Source organism: Embiotoca jacksoni, unplaced genomic scaffold (assembly GCF_022577435.1).
Source record: "Embiotoca jacksoni isolate LCO1_2020_lvr unplaced genomic scaffold, fEmbJac1.0.p SCAF_27, whole genome shotgun sequence".
NCBI lineage: Eukaryota > Metazoa > Chordata > Actinopteri > Embiotocidae > Embiotoca > Embiotoca jacksoni.
In genome coordinates, this window is record NW_027185378.1 from 1,807,063 (window position 1) to 1,824,586 (window position 17,524).

At 47.0% G+C, this 17,524-nt stretch overlaps 1 protein-coding gene across 1 annotated transcript; it reads right to left on the bottom strand.

Annotated features, from left to right (window-relative positions):
- Positions 1–1,061: 1,061 nt before the first annotated feature.
- znf106a (zinc finger protein 106a) lies at positions 1,062–17,501 on the bottom strand. Its single transcript, XM_069160714.1, has 22 exons — positions 17,413–17,501; positions 14,836–14,918; positions 14,371–14,432; positions 12,738–12,932; positions 9,609–11,456; positions 9,063–9,522; positions 8,903–8,972; positions 8,664–8,818; positions 8,323–8,383; positions 7,920–8,237; positions 6,777–7,530; positions 6,196–6,236; positions 5,505–5,650; positions 5,269–5,403; positions 5,055–5,171; positions 4,319–4,510; positions 4,000–4,062; positions 3,789–3,908; positions 3,626–3,697; positions 3,453–3,524; positions 2,744–2,890; positions 1,062–1,844 (listed from the first exon to the last, which is right to left on the bottom strand). Exons 2-22 carry the CDS (start codon positions 14,887–14,889, stop codon positions 1,788–1,790), a joined length of 5,139 nt encoding a protein of 1,712 aa, XP_069016815.1. The 5' UTR covers positions 14,890–14,918; positions 17,413–17,501; the 3' UTR covers positions 1,062–1,787.
- Positions 17,502–17,524: the final 23 nt, after the last annotated feature.

Genomic DNA, 17,524 nt, shown 5'->3' on the forward strand with positions numbered 1-17,524 from the left:
TCTCAGCTTCAGCCAGCAGTAATCCCCCCCCCCCCCACCTCTCCCTCCCCCCACCACCACCTCGACATCTGTCCAGTCCGCCCGTGTTTCCGCTCTGCGTGTGGATGGATGAGACTCGAGAACAGAAAAAAAACAAAAAAAAAAAACTGTGGAGCCGACGACACTCGAGGTTCAAAAACACGGATTTGAAAGAATTATGGCTAACGGGTTGGACTGCAGCTTTTTTGTGATTTTTTTTTTTTTTTTTTTTTTTTTTCCTCTTAAGGCTTTGGTCAAATGAGTGTATTGGATTTTTAACCATTTTAACCAAATAAATAAATGTGTAGTTATTGGTTTGACTGCGTTCCCCGTAGTTTTCTCTCTCGCATGCAAATCAAACGCCATCACAAACGAGACGAAATGTTGTTTTGTTTTTTGATGTTACAACACTTTTCTTTATTATCAACATGTTTTAGATTGCACTTTCTTAAAAAATATCTCTTCACAACTTTGAAAACATCTTGAAGAAACTCAGGAATGCCAGGTAGGAGGCGAACCGCACGCTTTCGAACGAACGCAACCAAGTGCAGTGACCTTTGAACCGAGTCGGCCAAAAGGCTCTCAAACTGCTTAAAACTGGGTTAAAGTGTCTTTAAAAAAGAAAATGGGGGGGGGGGGGGGGCTTTGACGGCGAGGTATGGCATGGGATCTTCCCTCGAACACCTCCTCTAAACATCCTTCACCTCCACACTTCATTAGAAAAACTATCCTCAGCCTTCCGCTGCTTGATGCTCCAAAAAAAATTTAATAAAAAAACATGGCATAAAAACAGCATCTCACACTCACTCTTGGGAAACGAGGCTCACCGATAAGCGTTAAAACACTCCGTCGACCGCAAAAAGGGAATAAATCCGCACAGAGAAACACATGTAGGAACACAAACGCACGCCACCGTGTCCACGCCTGCTCTGGTATCACTGCAAATGTAAAGTCACGCAAAGTCCCTCTACTCCTTTAAATCACCTGAATGAGCAACGAAGAAAAGACATCAATGAAATCCTAAACTGCTAAACAAAACAAGGTTGTTAGAAAATTGTGGGCTTTTATTCTGCAAAAGAGAAACCAAACTTAGACATAAATAAATCTGTTAAATTCCTTCATAAAGAATCACAAGGTCATGAATCCCCCCCCCCAAAAAAATAAAATAAAATAAGAACCTGTCATAAACGTGAGGTTCCTTAACAAAAGAAAACTAAAGGTTGCTCAACATGACACGTCACTACTGCACGACAACAATAAAAACATCTCTTAACCCATGCCATAATGTAGAGCCATCCTGAAGGATTTATTGTTTTTTTTTTCAAAAAAGCGTCACACGTCCCTCGATTTACCGGCAACGCTGGAGTTTCTTCAATTTACAAAAGTCATGTGTTGTATTTGTCTTACTTTGGTCAGTGACAATAGGAAATGCAGTGGTCAGACATGAAGAGAGGAAGGCGTGTTCTGTAGGACGATAAAAAAACAACAACAACAACGACGACGACGACGACGAGGAGAACGCAACCAAGCCTCTTCTTCCACGATTGTATTTCCGGTTGGATTCCAACACCGAACGTTAAGGATGGAGTCGTCAGACGCCACTCGTCAGGCTCGACGGGAGCGCTGCTCAGGTAAGTGGGTCCCGATAAGAAGTGCCCCCCCCAATATGGGAGGTTAACGGAGGAGGAGGGGGAGGGGGGTAACGGTTACAGGTAAGAGAGTGGGGGTGGAGGGCTCAGGGAGAAACTACGTTCCCGCCAGCAGCCCCCTTAAGGCTCCACTTCAGTCTCCTCCTCGGCGTGTTTCTGCATGTGCACCAGCATCCCCTGCAACACAAATAAGACCCTCTGAATCCCTCTGAGGCCGGACAGCGCTCCTCCGAAAGGCACTCGCCCATTTTTATGGGCTTAACGGACATCTAGGATAGTTATAGATAATATTTGTGCAAGTTGGGTGATGTGATCTATACGAGAAGCAGATTTTGGTAACGTAGCCACGCCGTTACTATTAAATCTGTCGAATATTGCTTTTTTTTTTTCTTTTTAAATCACCCAATTTTTGCAAAACACGATGACGTTTCGGGAATGAAGGCACAGAAGTTGCGCCCACAGACTTCGCTGCTCTACATTTCTGACCTGGGAGTCCGTTTTAATGAGTGATGCGTCGGCAGTTTGTCCGCACTAATAAAGGCACGGCCAGCGTGACATCAATCAAACACGGAGGTTAATTCTGCTGCTGCAGGAACCCGTCAGCTCGACCGCGTCAATAAAACGTGACGCCTTCAGACTGAATCTGTTTGAAAATCTTTGTTGGGATTTAAAGAAAGCAGCAGAGAAACAGAAGAATATTTGGTGAGCTGGAAGGAAAACGGTCTGAAACACCGAGAGAGAGAGAGAGGCGTCAGAAAGTTTTACCGGAGCTTATGGAGGTGGAAGGAGGCTCGAAGTGCTAAATTAAGATTTGAAGAAGTCTGCTGAAGGTCCTTTTTTTTTTGAGAGAGAGAAAATTACTATCTTCAGTTCTGTTAGTAGCTCAACACTTCCTCATGTCTTGATGACGGTTAGAAAAATATAAATTCTGCCTCATTAACGAGAACATTTACGCAGCAGCTGACTTGTTTATCAGGGCTCGTTAGTTGATGACGTGTTATTTGTGTCGTTAAACGCGTCTTCCGGGTTTGAGTGCGTCTACAAATATGAATATTCTGAGCGGAGCGCCGTCGTACCTGCTTGGAGCTGTTGTGTGCGCAGAAAAACTCCTCACAGTTTTTCCAGCGGCACACGTGCGTCTGCACGTTGGCGCCGGCGTGGTCGTTGATCAGGTGCTGCTGCAGGTGCTTCGTCATCCCGAAGACCAGCGAGCAGCCGTGCCACTGCGAACGCAACACACACCGTTAACCGCTGACAACCGGGGACACGCACACACACACACGCACACGCACGAGCGGCAGAAATTGCTGGTGATAATAATTCGCAACCTTTAAGGGGTCTGAAGAGAAATCAAGAGGGCTCACAAACATTTAACAGGAAACAGAAGCAGGAAAAAAAAAAATTTCTTTAATGCAACATTAGGGTTTTTATTAATTAACCTCTTCGGGCCCTTACATATAAAAAAAAAATAAAAAAAAATAAATAAATAAATAAAAATACAGGTGCTGCTCTTCTCTGCATTTTGACTTTGTTTTTCTCATGCTTGCGCGTCACAAAAAAACAACAAAAAAACAAAACATTGACATGATTTCATCCTCTGACAGTTTGGTAGCAGATAATAGTTGTAAAAATCATAAACGTGAACAAATTCTTCTTCAGTCCCTTAAAAGATCAAAATCAACAGTGAAAGACATCTGGATCGTCTTTTTGTAGCAGCTTAAAATCATCGAGGTGCGACATCCGGATGCACGATTAAAGACGCTCTCGCGCCCTTCGTCATCTTACCCAGCAGCGGTACTTCTTCGTCAGGTTCAGCTTGACGGCCTGAACGCTGCCGTCGTAACAGCCCGTGTAGATCTGAAACGGTTACAGTTAGTGTTTAGTTTTAAAGCCCAGAAAAAAAAACTCGACCCCCCTCCCCCTCCAGCATGCACCAATGTAAAAATCCGGTGTCTCACCCTGTTCTTGTGCACAGCCATACACATCACCATGTCCTTGTGTCCTCCGTAGACCTGCAGCTGCTGGTGAGACTGTGGGGAGAATAAGCGTTCAGATGTTCACGTGCGGACGGCCTGAAGCAGCACCTGACTTTTTAAAACCAGCGTTTAGACGGACGCGGACCTGCAGGTCGTAGACGCGGACCAGTTTGTCCAGGCAGGCGGTCACCATGACTTTCCCCAGGACCGCCACCACGGTGACGGCGTGACTGTGACCCTTGTAGATCCGCACCAGCTCCCCCGTCTGCGACACGGCGTCAAGAAGGCCGTTAAATAACAAATAGATAGCAAATCAAACTCCCGAGTGGCGAGTGGAACTTGCGGCGGGAACTCACGTGGATGTTGTGTGCGTAGACGCACTGATCGCTGGATCCACTGAACACCAGGTCGTTGACCACCTTGAGAGAGCAGAGACACGCGGCGAGGATTTAAAAGTCACTTCTCGGGCACCGGTGAAACACAAAAACTGGGAGAATCAACACTCGGCCGACATTCGATTATCATCACAAATAGCTCACTCGTCGTCTTCACACAGTCTCAAGCGCCGTTCTCTGCATTACGTGTGCCTCCGGGGAAATAAATACTTTCAGCATCAAAGCTAAAACAAAAACAAACAAACAAACAAAAAAAAAAGAGTTTCCAACCCCGACCGACCTTCATGCAGAGCACGGTCTTGGTGTGTCCGTCCAGCGTGCGCAGCAGCAGCCCGTTCTTGGCGTCCCTCACGCTGATGGTGTTGTCGTAGGAGCCGACCAGCAGGATCCTCCGGGCTCCCTCCTGCGACGAGGCCAGGCAGCTGACGGGCCGCGGCCCGTGGCACTCGAACACGTCCATCTGCTTGTTGGTCTAAACCAAGAGTCGCGAAGGTGAGCGTCGCTTCCAGGTTTTGGTCAGACGGTCACAACAGTACGGAGCTAGTTTTGTGTCTTATTTCTTATTCATGCAGCATAAAAGACCGTTTTTGGAACTAATTTCTTGCATTGCAATAAAAAATTAAAATACATCAAGCTTGTAATTTTAATTGTATGAACTGAGAGTAAAATATTTTGGATGGCAAACAAGTTATCCTTGACAGTTCTGTTGCTTTTGGTGACAGACTATTTACTGATTGTGAATCAGACATCTTCGGTTGTGATTAAAAAGGTTTTGGTCTGACTCGCAATCAAAAGAATTCGTTCGCAATCAAAAGAATGTCCTTCTACATAAAAAAAAAAACAACAAACCACCAAACTACCTTCGTGCAACAGGTAACTGGATGAAAACTGATTTCACCTCAGTACTACGGCAAACTTTTGTTTTGTTTTTTATTAAAGCCAAAATGTGAGTCTTAAAACCATTTAAATTGCACCGCTTCCATGGTTCTTTCTCCCCCCACACCCCACACACACACCTTGAGGTTAAAGGTCACCACCGTGCCGTTGGCCAGACCGGCGTACAGGGTCCTCCAGCGGCTGTGGAGGCAGAGGACCCGGTCCGACAGGGAGAACTGCTGCTCCAGCTCTCGTGTCTGCGGACGAGAAGGAAACATTACGGATTCCACAATCTCCTCGGCGTGACTCCGAACACGTGTCGGCGGGTGGGCGAGGGGGCGAGGGGGCTGTTACCCTGAGGTTGTAGCAGCGGATGGTCTGGTCACTGGAGCCCGAGTAAAGGCGGCGGTGCAGGAACGGAGCCGTGGACACCAACAGGCAGCTCACCTTGGAGCCGTGACCCTCGAACACACCGACGCACTTGCGGCTCTGCGACGACGAAGGGAAACGAACGCATCGTTACGTACGTCACGTTTAATGCGGCTCGAAAGGTACGAAAGCGCCTCGCGCGCTCGGCCTCGGTCACCCACCACCAGGTCGAAGGCCTTGACGGTGCGATCTCCCGAGCACGTGTACAGGAGCCCCTCGTGGATCTGCATGGCGTTCACCGCCTCCTGGTGGCCCTCGAACGCCCCCTGAGCGGGCACGTCGTCCTCGCCGTGGTCAGAGGACACGTCTGGGGGGGGGGGGGGAACACAGATTCACCAGATTTACAGACGATGTCGTCCATGTATGAATCTAATCTAACGGCTAACCTTAAACATATTTTCTGAGTGTCGTTTTTTTTTTTAAACGTGTTTTTTGAGCATCAGCGGTCTTTATCCGCCACATTAAATAATCACTCTTCTAAAGCGGCGTGCTAACAGCTCCGCTGTCAGTCAGCTAACCGCTCTATGAATATCTTGCCCATAAAAAGTCATTTGAGCCCCTTCGGAGTCTATTTTAATTTAGTCGTATGACATTTCTAATTCTGGCTGCTCACAACGTGATGGGGTTTTCAGTATTTTTATTTGGTGGTGCATTTCCAACTGAAAGGCTTCTGTAAAGGATAAGTGATGAAGTTCCCGGCAAAATGTACAACTTTACTGAGAAATATGTCAAAATACAAACTCGATGCAAGCAATAAAGTAAAAAAAAAAAAAAATGCAACCGGAAAACAACATCGAGCAAAGCTCAACCTGCCGCCAACAACACGCGGAGCTCTCCGGAAGGTGAACGTACCTGACGAGTTCTTGGGAAACGTGACGGCAAACGGCATGTCGCTGTGGGGAGAAACGAGGAAAATATAAAGAGTTTCATCCAAATGTTTTTGGCACTATTGGACTCAATGTAAAGGCAAGAGTGTAGTTTTGCGCGCGTGATGTCGTTCCCTCGACATACGAGCAGGTTGGACAGATGTTTGTCTCCCCAGTGGCGCGATCTGTAAGTCGCCCTCTTCGAGTCCGGTGATGGACGAGAAGAACTTCTCAATATTGTCGTGCACGTGGTTTCATTTCATGGATTCTGCACTCTGCTTGATCATTGCAACTGTTTTTTTGTTGTTTTTTTTTGCAACTTTTAATGAGATTTTAAAGTGAAATACGTGAGGTGACAAACGATATACATAGCCGGGTTTCTAAATTAAATTGGCTTCATAATGGGGTCGTATGCACAAATTTCCGATCTTTTTTGACGTACAGTATATTTTGCTGCCAAATGAAAAGTGAAATCCCACTTCTTCTTTTTTTTTTTAAATGCAAAACTTAAGAAACAAACATGTATATGTTTGCTTGGTGTGAAGATTATTTGGTGATTTTTCTCACCTCTCAGATGATTTACATAAATCCATGTCGCTAGTGGAGGAGACCTTGTTGCAGGCCAGGCTCTGTGGTTTAGGTTTAATGAATTCTGGGACCGCTGCCTGACATCCTGCTGCTGCTGCGGCGGTGACGACCTCCATGCTTTCTTCTGAATCCATGTTCACCGTCAGCTCAGCAGGGACCACCGGGGGAATTCCCTGCAGTAGTTTGGGGTGCTTTCGGTCGACCTTCTCCAGTTTGACGGTCGGGATGAGAAGCCGGGGCGCCTTCACGTCGCCGTCTCTGTCCTCCGCAGGCAAACTGGAGGTGCTGACCTGAGAGCCTCCGCTGGGTCTCCTGCGCGGTCGGACCCACCTCGGCCGGGACGACTCCTCGTCCATCTCGGTGTCGCTGGTCTCCGGCTGCTGAGCCTTCTTCAGAGCCTTCCTCTTCTTCAGCTTCCTCACGCGCTTCCCGGCCCTCAGCTCGGACGGCGATGCGGGCGTGTTAAGGATCGGAGGCACCGACTGGCTGTCTGCACAGTCGCCGACGCTCCCGACCTCAGAGTCCCTCCTGCTGGCTGGGAGGAGCTTTATGGAGGCTTTGGAGTCGGGCGCAGGGCTCATGCGGCTCCCCATGGCCTGTCCGGCCTTTTCCGTCCTCTCCACCAGTCCTGACAGCGTCTCTTTGGTGTCTGCAGGCTCTCCGAAGTTGGTCTGGTACAGCTCAGGTTGTCTTTCAGGAGACGGCCTGAAGGTAAAGGCGGGATCTGCAAAGACTTTCAGACGCAAATGGAGCAAAAGCTGCCGATTAGATGATGGAATTAACACGGATTCTCTTTCAACTACTGCACTTAAATGGAAAAACATAAAACCTAGGATTTTCTATGATTACAGGATGAAGATCTGAAATATATATAACTTAATTAATCAAATTTGAGGAGCATGAACTCTTAGCAGAAGCACAATGTTTAAAACTATCCTGTAAATCCTGATTTTAGGATATTTTGGACACAGCAACATCATCCAGGCTCACTTCTACTGCCACCAACTGTCCAAAAGTAGTACAGAATGAAAACATGAGCAGACAGGGATCCATTCTCCAAACAAAACAAGAGCTTTAAAAAAAAAAAAAAAAACCTCCACGTGATTTCTACTGTGACGTTACCTGGTGGAGAAGCTGCGGCGGGAGCGGCCGGCAGCTCGGGCGTGGTGCTGTGAGCGCAGCGGGTCAAACCGTCCGCGGCGTCCAGCTCTGAGCTGACGTAGACCGGCGACTGGGGCTCCTGCTTGATGACTACGGGCGCATCTAAGGGGAGACTGGAGGAGGGAGGGGAGGCGCACTCTGCAGCGCGGTCAGGACTGGAGGCGGCAGCGGCGTCCACAACAGAGCAGAGCGACACGGACGAGGGAACGAGCGGCTCCGTTTCTACTGAATCCCTCTTTTCCTCTTTCAGTTTGATCGGAGGAGCTTCCTCCGCGGCGCCTGTAAAAAAAAAAAAGAGAAAAAGCTCAGTCGACTGTTTGTTTCAACTTCCAGGCGTGTTTACTGCACTCATCACACTCCTTACCTTGCATCCCTTTCAGTAAATCGATCCGCTTGTTTCTCAGCGTGCTCATCTCGACAGTCATCTGAGAAAGTTAGAAAGTGAATATTTCAGGTTGCAAAATGAGGTGATAATTACGTTAAAATGACAAAGTTTGGATTAAAAGTCAGAATTTGTTTTGTTTTTAAATAGTAAAACATGAAGTCACAGGTATATTTTCAAAACAAACACTTGCTAAACTGCACTGATTTTCCCAGAAGCTCCAAAAACAGCCTGAAGAACCAGCCTGAGTCAGAGTTAGGTGTGTGTGTGTGTGTGTGCGTGCGTGCGTGCGTGTGATAGAGGGTGTTTGTTTTCAGAAGTACCTGCTGTTTGACCACCATGAGACGCTGCACGTCCATGTAGGCGGCCTCCATTGCAGCCCGGGCCTGGATCAGGTTGGTGTCCACGCTCTGCAGGGACCGACTCAGCTCTTCCTCCCGCAGGGACACAGCCAGCAGCTGGTCGATCTGGAAACGCTCTGCAAACGAGCACCAAACACTTCAAACATCGGCTACGTGGCGGTAACACAGTACAAGGATCCGGTTCTTCTCTGGATACCGACCTTTTTTGGATTTGACTTTCCTTCTTTTGCTGTTGTGCTCCAAACACGAAGACTCCGTCGTTGGAACGTCCTACGAGGGGAGACGGACAAGAGTCACTGCCGCGTGTGCTGCTTCGTTTGTATGATGATAAAAAGGTGGAAAGCTGTTTCCTCAACTCACCGCGGCCGCTCTCCGCCTCTTCCCCGTCCCCTGGCTGTCCAGCTGCTCCGTCCCCGAGCTGCTGTCTCCGAGCACCGACTCAGACCGCTGGAGGACTTTCACTGACGCCGACGTCAGCTTGTCCGGCTGCTTCTTCGCCGCTTTGGCCTCAAACTGGCCGAGCAGCTGAGCGACCTCCGGCCGCCGCGGACCGTCTTGGTTTGCGGATAGGCGACGAGGAGAGACGGCGGATCGCTGCTGCTCTGAGACGTCGCCTTCTCTCTGCACCGTCTCCGACATGAAGGATGTGAACAGGGAGGGCGTGGCCGCTGGGGCGAGGCTGCTCTCTGACAGCGAGCGTTTTCGGGAAGCGCCCTGGGAGGAGGCGTCCATCAAGGACTCCCACTGGAAACCCTCCAGCAGGGGGATGTCGTCCTCCTCCTGGCTCTCCTGCTCACACGGCACCATCTCGATCCCAAACCTGGAGAACAGTCGACAGAAGGTGAGCCCAAAAAATGTAAATAAAATGCATCCACGTAAACCGTGAACGGAAGATGGAAACCTCACCTTGGCATGCCTTTTCCCTTGTCCTGCTTCTTCCTGACCTCCTGGTACACCTGATCCCAGTTCACGTTGCGCCGGGACCCGGAGGAGCTGATGAGCTGCCGCACGGTCGGCTTGATCCCAGAATCCTTTTCGGTGTCGCTCCTGCGCGACTCGCTCAGGTTACGAACCCGCCGGGCGATGTTGAGGTTGGGCTCGTGGCCGATCGCTTTGCTCTTGGAGCTGATGTGCTTGGTGAGGTCGCGCTTCAACACGGGAGGCAGGTCCAGCTTGGACAGACCGGATGTGCTCGACCCCGAGAGCGTCTGCGATTCACCGCCTCTGGAGGCGTCGCTCTCCGAGCTCTGACCCGCCTCAGCGACCTGCATGGCCTCGTCCGGAGCCCCTGAGCCGGTCTGCTTCTCCACTTTCTTCCTGTTCTCGTCTTCGTCCCTGCTTGAAGCCGTGGGCTCGGCGCTCTCCGCCGTAGAAGTGCTGACCTGCAACGACTGGAGAAACTGGCTGCTCTCTGCGAGCTTTTCTGTCCTGACCGCTGTAGCTGCATTCTGCCGACAGCCGTTTTCCTTGTTCACTCCGACCTGAGTCTGTAGCTGATCCGCCTTCTGCTCCTCCACGCCGTGCCGTGCCGTTTCCATCCGATTGTTACTGAGGCTGTCCAGCGAGCCTCTCTTTTCTAACACGCTCTGTCGGGGTTTCCAGAAGGATTCTGGGAGCTGCCGTTCTTTCCTTAGTTGAGGAGGCCCGGCAGACGCAGCCTTGGGTCCGCTCTGCTTTACGGACGGTTTTGATTGTGCTTCAGCTTGATTGGAGGCCTTGCTGAGTTGAGCTCCGCCACTGAGACCAGGAACTGAGGGCGTCTTGCGATCTATTCGCACCGATGGCTTACTTGCTTTCTGACTGGAGCTCCCAGATGTTTGGTTCTGGTGAACGTCACTCTGAGAGCTGCTGCTGCTTCTGCTGCCGCTGCTGCTCCTGTCTCTGGTTTTGGCCGTGGGTTTTTTTTTATGCTGTTTCTCTTCCACACTACTGGAGGTCATCTGTGCTGTCTGCTCCGGTCGGGACTGCCTGGTTTCTGGTGCTTTGTCTGGCTTGTGAACTTTGGGGAACTTCTCCGCCGGGTTCAGGTTATCGTTACCGGGTACGGATTCAAACCCCTTCGTGACGGGATACGGAGACCAGCGACAGGTTTTGTCGAGCTTTGGATTGCTACCAAACGTCTTCTTACTAGTGCTTTGGTCAGGTTCTGCTGGTTGCCCCTCCCTAGTCTGAAACCCGGCGTCCTGCTGACCTCCCTGCTCATTGCCTGTATTTTGAAACTTGTTGAAAGGTTGGGAGAAACACCTGGGCGGAGGTGGGTACATATGCTGAGGCCCCAAGTGGCTCAGCGGTCGGCCCCTTTCGGCGTACTGGGAAATATTGTTTTGGCCGTAGAGCCCGTGACTACTTCCTCCGTTGCTGAGCCAAGGCAGTCGACCCTGTTGGTTGCCAGGAAATGCCCCCTGACCCCACGTCTTGTTGCTCCGCCCACCTTGGCTGTCCCAGTTTCCACCAGCAAACTCTCCAGACGCCCACCTCTGCAGGTTGGGAGGCTCCTGAGCGTGCCAGGTGGCGCTCTTCCCCTGATTCTTGTAGTGCCAGGGCGGCGGCTCCCCCGCTCTGCCATTATACTGGTTGTTCCTGTGCCAAGAATAGCGGGGATTGTATCCACCGTACCCCTGCGGTGGCTGCTGCCAGGAACGCTCCAGGCGGTAACGCTCCTTAGCATCATTTAGCCTGTGCTGGAGCTCCTCCTTTCTCCGTCGGTCCTCCTCTTCTTTTGCCAGCTTAGCGGCAGCGGCCTCTTTTTCTTTTCTGCAAACACAAGTCATATATATATTTGACATTAACTTTAAATTAAAGTTAACATAAAAAAATTTCCCCTCGGGGATTAATAAAGTAACTACCTAACCTAAATTGATGGAAAATCTCAAAAATAAAAATGAATGAAACGAAACTGATCGCCTGACTTCCCATTTAGCTCTACAGAATGGCTTTAGTGTCTTTGAGATGTTTGTTTTGTTTTTTTCTGGCCTTTAACTTCACTGTTTTGGTTCATTTTTACTGACCCTCATCGGCACGCATAAATGTTAGCAACCAGTTGGTGAACATCGCAGCGTATTTAGAAGCTAAAGAGACAGATGTTTTTGTCAGAAGGTGGCGGAGACCAAAAATAGAGCTAAAACAAGGGCGTGAATATTGAACCTACATTTATCAGGTGGATTAAAATGGAGGCATAATTTAAAAAAAACTTCACAACCAAGTCTGCCATATTAACTTAAAACTTAAAAGTGATCTAATGTGCCTGTTTTGTGGTTGCAGCTCGTTTCTGCTGCCGCCAAGTGGCCAAAAATGATGTCATGCAATTTCCTGCAATAGGAAAAAAATAAAGATTTCAGATTACTTGAATCTGTTTAACAGGACTCAGTGTTAAGAGTTGTTTAATGGTGCGACCTGAAGGGATAAAATTGTCTCAACACACATTTCAAAGTTTCCCAAACTTTTTTCAAATATTTCCAGTAAAACAGTGACGGTAACATTGTGTTTTAAGCCAAAAATGCATTAAAAAGTGCCATTTGAAAAGCTCGTTTTAAAGGACAGTTCATTTCTTTATTAAAATCTATGTATTTATTCCAGAAATCAATTCGTTGTGTTTTCTGCGTGGAAAAAGTATTAAACTTTAGTGTGTCTGAACTTTGTGTGTGCAGTCATGCTTTTTTTTTAGCCTGCAGTCCTGACATCCGACTCCAGCAGCAGGTCAGAGTGAAGCTGCAGCTATAAGAGGCTCGCGAGCACGACTGGGAAAAATGTCAGACTATACATGGAATATGTACACACAAAGTAGAGCTTCTGAGCGACCGCTCAGCTTTACATTTGTGGTTTAATCTTAAAATAAACTGCAGTATTTGTATAGGTCCTGGTCTCGAGATCAAATTCACCGTATTTTGTTTTATAAATAACAGGAAAAGAAAAAAAATGTAAGAAACAGTTGCACTTGTTTGTATTACTAAATAAGAATTAGACTACTTCATTTCTTTGTTTTCGGCAAAAACCACAAACTACATTTCCACGTGTTCAGAGGCAAAACTGTCTCACCTGATCTGCTCTTTCCTCTTTTCAATCAGGTCCACCAAAGCCTGGTCGAAGTAGTCCTCGCCGCGGCCGTCCCCGGCTCGCTTGTGATCGGCGGCCTCCACGTTCTGCTTGTGCGTGGGGCTGGAGATGTGGCTGGCGTACTCAGTCAGGCTCTCCACCTTCACCTTGCACACTCTGCACTCGTGTCCGCAGTCCCTGGGGAGGGAAGGCGACAGCGGGCGTTCAATCGTTCCTTCGGGCATCGCTGCGATATTCGTCTGGTTCGTTTTTTTCCCCCGCCTGCAGAGCCTGCAATGACTGGCTCTACTTTCTGTTGCTTCAAAGTCTAAAATAAAGTCAGGAGAGGAGAAATACTCGACAATCCTTCAGAAATATTTTGTCCAAATTTCTCTATCCGTCACAGATCAGGAGGTTGCTAACTTATAATTTTATCTCGTTAAGAGGAAATAAAAAATCTTTTCATCCTGATCTTGTTTCTCCTTTTTTTTTTTTCTTTTTTTTTTTTTTTTCTCAGCAGGCCATCGGTGGCAGGGCGAGGGCAGGAGGTGCAGCCGGGCCGGACTCAGGCAGCATGCTCGTGTCCAGACACCACCAGCCGTGCAGCGCAGCGCGAGGACGCGTGGAGTGCAGAGAGGCGCGGCGTCCTCAGCCTAGTGCGCTTCCATGATGGTGCCTGCCGCGCTGTGAGACTCTACACGAGGCAATGTCTGTATTTGACCTCACGCCGAGTTCCAGGAGCCACGGCCCCCCCCCCCTCCCCATCCGAGCCTGCATGTGTTATTAGACCGAGCCTGAGGATCCCTCTGACCAATCCCAAGCGCAGCCTGTGAAACCAGAGGCGAGTGCAGCTGCTCAAATCCTCCACTTCCAAACCTCTCCCAAGTATGCCGTCCTGTGACTCGGATCGGGGGGGCCGTGACTTCACCAGCTCCTTCTCAACTCCTCTTTCAAATCTGTGTCATGGCACGCTGCCATTTCATGACCTCTCGTGTGCAGTTCCCAAAACTCCTCATCAATAAGATAGAGTTACACATTTTTTTTTTCACACGTTAGTTCTCAGCTGCACAAACCTCTGCAACAAGTTGTGGCTAAATTGATGCATTTTTATCCCGGGCCGGCTGCTTTATGAATCACCACCACGCTTTACACACATGAGCAACAAGTGCACAGTGTTTATACTCCAATTACTACAAGTACAACTTTGCTTTTTGCTTAAATACATGCCTTCTTTGCATATGAGTGTTTGTATGAAAAATCCGGTATCTTGGCAACAGCTCATCACTATTTGCTGCACTTGAGATTCTTATATCTGAGCGACAGGCCGCATACTTTGAGTAATCTACATGGGAGTCACGAGATAGCCAGTTGCCTTCGAACAGTCGCGCCTGTTGTTCCGGAGAGGTTGTGTCTAAATATATGTGCTACAGTGGAGACAGCTGACCCCTATATCCACTTGCCCAATACCGGGGGACACGTGCCCGCCTGCAACACGTGCCTCTTGACCCAAATAAATTCGGACAAAATGATTAAAACAAAGTCAAACTTTTTGTGTCAACGTTAATAGTTACGTTTATGAAAAGTGTGCAAAATAGGAAGTATTTAACGGAAATGTGAAACTGGAAGAGAAACTCACCGTCCTTTGAGCTTCTCCAGCTCTCGGTGGTGGAGCATACTTCTCATGTGCTCATCCATCTCCTGCAGATATGTGTTCGAAATAATGTGTTTCATTTAGGCATTTACAAAACACTTTAAATTTAGTTAGGTGTTCAATAGCAACTCTTTAATGATCCTGCAGAAGGGTAGTTTACACAATGCGTGTATAAGAATTCGTAGAGGAATATTGATGAACGTGAAAGGTGGTTAAAATATGTGTAAAATAAACCCTATAAAAGAGGATATTAACTAAAAACAATGTTCTTCAGGTGCAACATCATACCAAAACTTCTACATTATACAATACTGCTGTATTTATTTTTGATCGAACACAAATATTGATTTTGTCTACAAGTTGTGTGACTCTACTGCAAACTTATCCCGAGTATATCACATGAAATAATACAGTATTTAAACTTATAATGTAAATCAGGGGGTCAGTTACCTGCTTGGAAGCATAGACTATTTCACAGAGGATGCACTTTCTGTCTGTCGCCATTTTGAATTCAGGTGGATATCAGCCCATTACTGTGAAGAGAGAGGATATATTAATGTTAAAAGACTCGTCAATAAGGACACCTTATCTCATGTCACAATATCGACATAATATGAATATGCTGGCCGGCCCTAAGTGCACGTGTTGCCTTTTGGAGGCTGACACGTCAGCCGACACAACAGAAGGAGCTCTGAACAACCACACCTCGCCAATTCAACAACATGCCTCGGTGCCGCGGCCCGAATACCAGCGAGAGTTCAACCTGGACACCGGTCTAATTCCAGTCTGCTGATGGAGCAGCTCTGCGGCCAGAAGGCAGAGCATCAGGCCTAAGTCTGGACTTGTTTGAGGTTAACGTCAGCCACGAGTCAACGGCTGGGTCGAGTTCTAACACTGAACACCGCCTCCTCGAGGTGCAGCTGACCATGTACAGAGCTGAGTTTTATCCTCAAGCGCTGCAAGTTTAGGAGTTTTGAGGATGTAATAGCTGTGTTGTCTGAAAAAATGTGAACAAAAAGAATACATAAAAAAATAATTCTATTTTCTATCTCTCTTTTTTTAAGTTTTAGAGCTGAAATATAAAATATGTGGTCAGATATACCAGTGTGAACATTTGACAAAGTTTGTTTCAGTTGCAGGATGAATTAAATAAATCCTCGCAGGGGAAGGACACTAACACAATAAAAGTAACTATGGCTTACTCATCAGGCTACTTATCCCAAAGTGGAAAAACTGGCAGTCTAACCTTCCTACAGACAATGACGAGACTCTCATGTAGATAAGAAATGTCCTGCAATTTGTAAGAAGGCCTTTATTAAATACAAATTCTGGGTATAAAAGTAATGTCTATTTAAGTGGATGACAGCTAACCTGGCAGCAGCATGGTGCCACTTTTACTTTAAAATCTTACACCAGTGTCAACACACTGAGTAACTAAAACAGCACAGTTTAATATAGAGTGTAATCAGAGGTGGAATGTAACTTCATGTACTTTTTCCTCCACTACATTTCCCCAAAAGCTTTTAATTACTTTTACGTTTTTTTTATCCCCTTCTGTCCAGTGAAAACCATACACCTCCAAAATAATTGATTGTAAATGTGAATTTTTCCAATAAATTGAAGGATTAAATGTTCCTTTATGGGCTGAAAAATTCACCTACTTTTTAAGCAAAATACTTTTTTTCTTTTCTTTTTTTTTTTTTAAAAACCTTCTTGGATATGCCGGTAATTGCATTTTTTTTGTCTGAGTTTTAGATATTTTTTTTTTTAGATATATGTAGTTAAAACAGAAAAAAAAAACCTGATACAAACATATATTGATCTTAAAGATTAAGATGCATTACTGTAGATTTAACTAACCAACAGGACATAAAGTAGTTCAAATAAGATGAACCTCAAAAAAACTAGAGCACTAAAATGCACATTAATAATCCAAAAACATCATATTTAAATGTTAAAACACTGACAGGGAGAATTTACTACTTTTGAGTACATTTTGCTGATAATACTTTCATACTTTTTATGAAGTTTTAAATGCATGACCTTCACTCGTATCGGAGTATTTTTACTGCGTTGCATTCGTACTTTCATTTAAGTAAAGGACCCTAATAGTTCGTCCATCACCGGGTGTAACCAGGAGCGTGGTCACGGTGCGGAGAGCCCGGCGGTCTCCTCCGTCAGGCCTATATTCTGTTCATGACATTATGAAGTGCCTCACACCATCGATTATTAAGGTGCATCTGCCCAAACCAGCTGAACCTCAATGCCTTGTTGATGACAACGCTGAAGTCCGTTTCTGGATGGACAGTTAAAGGTAAAAAAAAAAAATATATTATTTTTTTTTTTTTAATTTAGATGTCCCCTTTTTGCAGTTTCACAAATAGAATAAAAAGGTTTCGTAAATCATAATCATGCGTAAACAGCGTAACACAAAGAGGAAGAGGAACAAGAGGAAGAGTCGGTGGCTCGGACCTTTAAACCACGTTTCCCTGAACTTCCCCCTTAAATGACCGAAAGCTAACTTTACCTTTCGTCTCGTAAAGTTAGCTCGCCAACTATTAGCTGCCCGGTGAACCATTTTAACATTTGCATTTATTAAGCAAACAAAGTTCGTCCCGCTTCTCCGGAAACTTTTTACTTTACAGGTGTATCACGTTTTAACCGAGCACAGCGTCGGTTGTTGTTAGCCTGGCTGAAAGCTAGCTGGACAAATAGCTGCCGTTTAGAGTGCAAGGGGGGGGAAAAAAACCCCACAAATAACAAAGAGTCGAAAAGCAAAGATGAACACACAGAAACCCACCGGACCGAGTCACGACCTGCTCACACTAAACACGACTTCTTCCACGAGAGTTATCGTTCACGTGAACTGCTAGTTGACGGTAAGAGCTACAGCTAGCACGTAGCATGCTAGCTGGCCACACCAGCGTCCCACCACTAATTATTAACTGTTTATAAAAGCACGAGAAAGAACAGCTGTGACGGAATGTTTTTACAGACTGTAAATACCGACACGTGGCTCATGTCTACCTTTAAAACATCCGACTGTGTGCGGGACTACTGCATTTTCTCCTCCATCGCTGAAGCTAACAACAACAACATCCTCAGCTGAACGACTGCCCAGGGTGCGTTCAATGACATT

Coding starts and splice junctions, on each gene's coding strand:
- znf106a (XM_069160714.1), bottom strand. CDS start 14,889: ATGGCGACAGACAGAAAGTGCATCCTCTGTGAAATAGTCTATGCTTCC. Junction 9,523..9,608: donor AAGGGAAAAGGCATGCCAAG/GTGAGGTTTCCA, acceptor ACTGTTCTCCAG/GTTTGGGATCGAGATGGTGC. Junction 6,237..6,776: donor TTATGTAAATCATCTGAGAG/GTGAGAAAAATC, acceptor TTCTCCCCACAG/CGACATGCCGTTTGCCGTCA.